Source organism: Mchenga conophoros, linkage group LG4 (genome assembly GCF_057382185.1).
Source record: "Mchenga conophoros isolate Kocher_MC1m ecotype Shallow Benthic linkage group LG4, M_conophoros_male_GT1.1, whole genome shotgun sequence".
NCBI lineage: Eukaryota > Metazoa > Chordata > Actinopteri > Cichliformes > Cichlidae > Mchenga > Mchenga conophoros.
This window is the reverse complement of record NC_140529.1, coordinates 27195124-27201460: the sequence shown is the minus strand read 5'-3', so window position 1 is coordinate 27201460 and position 6337 is coordinate 27195124. Positions and strand designations below refer to the sequence as shown.

Below are 6337 nucleotides of genomic sequence, written 5' to 3'. Positions count from 1 at the left end.
GCGCTCACTAAGGACACTTGAGCACATGATGAGGAAGAGGCAACAACTATATAACTACAAGGACTAAGAAGAGTATTTCTCCCCCATGAATATAGAATCTGCAAACCACTGAATTCAGCCAAGCTGTGTCTAGGAGCACTGAGACATCTCATGCATTTCTTACCCTACAACATCCAGTATCAAGATTTTAGAAGAGGCAGGTTCATAGGAAAGTTCAATTGGACTTTTCTGTGATTCAAGTCAAGGGTGTGACATTATTCTCAAGGCAGTTCCAGTGAGCTCCCGGTGAAATTTTGCTGCCCACAGAAGTCAAGGCTACAGTATAACCTGCAGGAATATAGTGGGCCGTAATTTTTAAATTCACTCTTATTCATTCTTATTTATTTATTCATTTATTTGACTTTTTTTTTCTTTTACTCTTGGCACACCATTACAATAGAGTTATTGAAATACTACTGACCTTCAGAGTTGTCACTGACAATAAGACTTTATTCCTTCACACTTTTTGCATTTACTGTTCGGTTACTTGACTTCAAAGTTCTCTTTGATATGTATTTCCTGTTACATCAGTGCCCAAATTGCTGACCGCAGAGACTGTTTCGGATGAAAGGCCCAAGAAAGCGAAAGATCTGATCTATAAACTGCACCTCATTAAAATTAGATCTATATTAGACCGTTATTAGAACTTCGTGGACGGCATTATGCACAAGTAGCTCTGTGCAGTGATGAGTTGAGATTTTCTTCAAAATGTATAACGAAAGGTCACGACTGGACAGCATGGAGCCAAGAGGTCCTGAGCCCTGCAGAAAAGTGCTGGGCTGCCACCTAATGGTTTAGCTTCACTAGCTGTCAGTTGGATTTTAACCATTTTCTTGGCTATGTGTTTTTTCCCCACATATTCATTCTATTTATACAGTATAGTAAATCCATAAATCAAAGCCCAGCAATATGTATGCAGTATTTTCCACAGTGATTTGAAAAAGTTGCACTCACATAATACCTCTATCTTTAGGTGAGCTGGCTTTAATAAGATTTCGATCACAAAGTTGGCTGATTTGAAGCAACATTTTTCATAAAATAGGACTTTGTTGCTTCTTGGCCTGACTACATACATTCATAACATATATTACTTCACGCTGGCATACATGTCATTTGTGGGTCTGACATATTTTGCCTGCACCAGAATAACAAGGATAAATGAACTGCAGACACTGATGCTTCATATATGTAGCCAGAGACAAAGGCAGAGGTGCTTTTTTTTTGCATTTCATTCCTTTCCCCTTGGTTCAAATACTGAGAGTGATTGGCACGGCAATCACTGGAGACTTTCCTGGAACCAAATCCTACTATTTGTAAATGCAGAGCACAGTCAAAAATTCATATTCATACGGTGCGTTTCAAGTGTCACCTACTCGGAGCATTCAGACTCTGAGCACACTCTCTAGGCACTGTGGTCGTGGAGGTGCATCAAAGCATCCAGATAATTACAGCAGTGGCCATATGATACCAAGATGGTTTAGCTTGCAAGCAAACCGCCCTGTACACCATGCTGATAAAACAAGTGCTCCTCAGAGCAAAATGCATTTGACTTATTTTAATCTTCCCTTTCATCTGCCAAAGACGGATTTTATGTGGGTGAATTTACAAGGCTTTTAAACATTAAACCGTGAAGTGATGCTACTGCACACAGTTCTGTTGTGTTGGCAATATTCACAATCGGAAAAAAAAGGCTTACTTAAAAAAACAAACAAGCAATTAGGGGAATATCATTGTCTACATGTGCTGCATTTCAAAATTCAAGCATATTGATCGGATTATTCAATTAATGTTTTTAGCCATTCCTTAATTTATGTTTATCTGCTGTCTTCCATATACATCACACATAATGTTCAACACATTTATCCCAATTCAAAAACCTTGGTAAGCAATGTAAGATCCTAATCCACAATCTTCAAATCGTGCTCTAAGAGACACTTAGAGATGCCTTACCTCTGTGGTATTTGATTATTTCTGTGTTTTAGTAGAAAATGAGGTATACTATGCCTTTCTTTTTCCCCTTGTACAAAATCAGGCTTGTTTATTCAAATGAGTAGTTCCCGCAGCTGTTCCCAACCACACTTTAAAACAAATCCCTGCAAATGTATATCTATTTTGCCCAGATAGAGGTGCAAATGTAGCTCTCACCACTGAGGGGGGAAAAAAAAAAAAACTATCACACTGTAAATAAAAGCTGAAGCCAACAGTCTGTGGCAGTGGCTGCAGCAGCTCATTACCGTGCTCGTTACTTCGTTCACCTCAGTGCGCCTCATTGTCCACAAGAGGTCAGACATTAACAGCAGAAGTCATAAATAGTGCAGTGACTAACTGTGTATCCTCACCAGCAGTCACAAGTTAAGGGTCGATGGAATTCAGAGCTTCCATATATATATATATATATATATATATATATATATATATATATATATATATATATATATATATATATATATATATATATATGTATTTGTAAAGAGACAGGGTGGGGGCACTGCGGGGTATTAATATTGCAATTGAACATCCTGAGACATGCACGTGTTCTCTCTGTCTCATCAAACACATATTTGGCACTGTTGGTTCATAAAACTTCCCCCAGTGCGTTTCTCAGGGCTGGAGGTCAACGGGATACTTAAGTGTTGTGCGTTAAGGGCGTGGGCCTTTCCTACTCGACTTAGTAAGTTGTCACGCCTTCTGAAGGAGGCAGGTTTATGTCGTCACACGATCCCTTGTCTGGGATGCAAATGTTTGGCCCACAGTGTATATGTTTTTTTTTTTCTAGTTGTAAGACAGCAGTTCATTCACAACTATGGGAGCCGAGGTGGAAAATAGTGATACTCAGCCAAAAGAAGAAGTTCCGCTTTGAGACTTTGTGGTAATTTCACAGATTGGAAGTCTATGGGTAGTGCATCTTTTATATTTTATTTATTTAGTTAGTTTATTTATTATTTTCAGTTTTTTATTATCATTATTTTGCTTTTCATCAAACCCAGGAATATTTCAGTGCCAACATCTCTGAAGGAAGCCCGTCGTCAGTGGTTTTGGCGGATTGACTTTTCCACGAAGTAGTAATGGCTACTGCAAGGACTGATTATGTTGCTCCATGGTGGACTTACTGGCTGCACAATTTCCCTCACTTCAATTTCTTTTTCCAGACGGTCGACAGCACTTTCAAACCGGAGGAGGCGAGCTATCAGCAGGTTGGTAACTGTAGTTGTGGGTAGAGGCGCACGTATTTTCAAAAATAATCTCACTAGAAAATCAGGGCTGTTGTCCATCAGAGACTTTCAAAAGCAGTAGTAGGCATATTTAGATATGCCGTTACACAAAAACTAGGCAGTCTGCTTCGGTTACATGTAGCTTTTCTATTGACCCTCTCTGAGAGCCACCAGTGTGTCTCCCTCAAATGTTTGATCCAGATATTGGAGCGTTAAGAACCGACGTCGTCCTGCAGTTCTCACATGATAGGACACATGACCTGTATTAACTAAGCTGGCTCATGTAGTAAACAACAGTATTCCGGTATGTGTGTTTTCTGTGTGATACAGAATTAAGACAGGTTCTATAGATTATATTTTTTGTCATACTGGTCCAATACAATTTCATTTGTACATTTAATCAGCTGTATGTTTGGACTCCTATAACCTCTTAAAAAACATGGAGAAAACTATAGTAGAAGCAACACCACGAGAGCGATGACAGCGTTTTTCCTATCAACTGCAGTGAGGATGGGTTGACAGATTTGATTTTAATTCAAATAATTCATGATCAATTCATATTAGCCAGACAATGAACGTTGCATTAGTTAATTTATGACAGCAAAAAAAAACTTGTGGTCGGCTAATTTCTTTTGTGGCAAAAAGTACTCTTTACAGATCTAATTAAAAATAATATTTATTAACATATTAGTTTATCATATAAAAACAAGCTTCCTACACCACTTATTTCCTGCACCGTGTTCTAAAACAAATGCAGAAAGCACTCCAAAACTAGCATTACATCCTCCTTTGACCCCGGGTTGTTTATGAGTTGAAAATTCATCACCAAGAGACATCCCCTGTTGGTCCTTCACTATAGTCTTCTGTTGAGGTCCATCATTGAATCCCAGCAGTGTCACATTACACTGACAAATCATAGATAGTCTAAAGCTCTTGCAGAGTCTTTTCTTTGGAACCTGGAAGTAATTACCAGTGTTCATTTGACACGCTGGTCTGCCTTTTTTTGTTTAGTTTTAGTTTTTTGTTTTTTAGGGAAAAGTGGAAAATTCAGAGCAGCTACAAATGCATTTTAAAGGCGTCTTGTCTGCTTTTTTAATTAAATTAAGCAGGCACACTTACACCTACTTTATACAAACACTCCTTTTGGAAGATAAAAGATAAATGACCTTGTGATGAATGACCGTACCATAATTGTTTTCTGTCTCACTTTTCCCCCCTCTAATGCATCTGTTGCCTTATTGTGGCAATGCATTAAGTGGAAATTTATGTGCCTAAATGTCTAATTACAAAACAATTGAGTGGAAAATTAGAGGAATGAGTGGAACTAGCAGCACCATATTTATGGGGGCCCTGAACTGAGTTCTAGTGACAGCCAACCATCAAGGACTACACAGCAACACAGGACTCACCAACAGTGTCCTCAAAAACAAGAAGGACATTATCGGATTAAATGCTCAGCCAGGAAGCGAGCTAAGGTGGAACAGCTTAGCTGGCACCGTTATTGTACTGCCTATTTAGTTTAAATAATGTTACAGTGTTGAGTGTTTGGTTTGCTTTGGAGTCACTTATTTTATTTTTTTAAATGAAGGCTTTAAAGTAGTTTGCATCAATAAGCTACAGAAAATTTTTATTGTGCTGCAATTCTTTGGTCCTCTTTGTTATGATTCAAGTTGCTCTATGTCAGGTTGAATATCTGATAACCTAGTTTGTAAATGAAATGTATCAAATGCTAGCTTACTTGTTTGCAGAAAAAACCCCCAAATAGGGTTCAGAATGGCTTTGCTCGGAACAGAGTTTGAACAATGAAGGACCTTGGTAGAATATGCAAAATAATATCATTTAAATTCGGTTACAGTGTCAGTGCCTCCAAATGGAATAATTAGTCACAGACATTGTAGTCATAGAATAGCTCTGCTTAGTCAGCCGGAAAGAGACATTGTGAACTTGTGGGCATTAAAACTTCCAGCACTTAATATTTGCAAGTAAAATCAAGGTCTTGCTTTTCTTGTGATTGTTTTAAACTAACCAAGAGTTCAGATGTTATGCTTTTGAACTTGCAAAATGTTCTCAGCAGTGACGAACGCTGGAGATTTTCTGGGCTTAATACTTTTGTTCTAACACTAAGAGAAGGCTGCTAATATTTGTCAATCCCAGTACTATTGTGTAGTGTATAAAGACTTTAAAATGTTTAGGGGTTTTTATGATGGTGGTGTATAGACGGATTGACTGACAATGCTAAGATGCTATATGCATTGATTCATCTACAGTGTGCCTGTAAACTGGGAACAAAATTTAAAAAAACAAAGTTTTGTGCTTTTTCTCCATCAGTGGTTTCCCTTTTCTATCCGTCCTTCCGGCTTCAAATATTTTGTCCACTCAGAAATCACAAGACTTAATGAAAGGCTTTTGTGTCACATGACACCTCCTCCCTACAGCCTTGAATCATTTCTGTTCTCCTCTGAGCCACAGTCCATATTTTGCTATGCCACTTCAAGGTTATCAAGGTTTACCCAGTTTCTTTAGCCCTCTTTGCTGCATGCAGCAATCAGTAGTGTTAATGCTGATGATATAAGTGAGATGGCTAAACTCCACCTTAGAAATATCTCTACACACAAGTGTTGGTTGATACTGATGGGCTGTCAGGCGACCTTTCGGGTGTTGAGAGTCAGCTAGTCTGACATTCTCAGACCACACATACTGTTTGACTCTTTTGATATTTGCAGAAGCAGTCTGCTGAAAAGCTCTTGACATATTTTTCAGGGTGAAATCACATCTTAATCATGATTTTAACAGATGGCATCTCTGTTTTTCTGGCACTTTTTTTTTCCTCCTCTCCACACTTCTGCGTCAGTCTTTGATAATTCTAGCATGTGTTGGTGCAGTTGGTCTTGGGGTGAGCCTGCTGGTTCTGGCAGTATACGTGGTGTGCTTGTGCTGCTGCCGCAGGGACATCGATGAAGACACCAAAAGGCCTGATACCTGCTGTGTCACCTGGGTTGCCGTCATCACAGGTCTCATCATATGGTGAGTCAAAATGAACTGAGAACAACTGCATTGCTATTGTTGAATATGTAGCTAATAGTAAA

General features: G+C 38.8%; 1 protein-coding gene across 2 annotated transcripts in view; it reads left to right on the top strand.

The window, feature by feature from the left end:
- The first annotated feature begins 2680 nt into the window (after positions 1 to 2680).
- LOC146576264 (protein tweety homolog 2-like) overlaps positions 2681 to 6337 on the top strand; it is a 28142-nt gene continuing 24485 nt past the window's right edge. Inside the window, exons 1-2 of one of the 2 annotated variants that reach the window (XM_085271397.1) lie at positions 2681 to 3233; positions 6103 to 6275. In XM_085271397.1, the coding sequence (XP_085127523.1) occupies positions 3105 to 3233; positions 6103 to 6275 (302 nt within the window). In that variant the 5' untranslated portion in view covers positions 2681 to 3104. The remainder of the gene's footprint in view (positions 3234 to 6102; positions 6276 to 6337) is intronic. The other variant, XM_085271396.1, reaches the window with a different exon arrangement.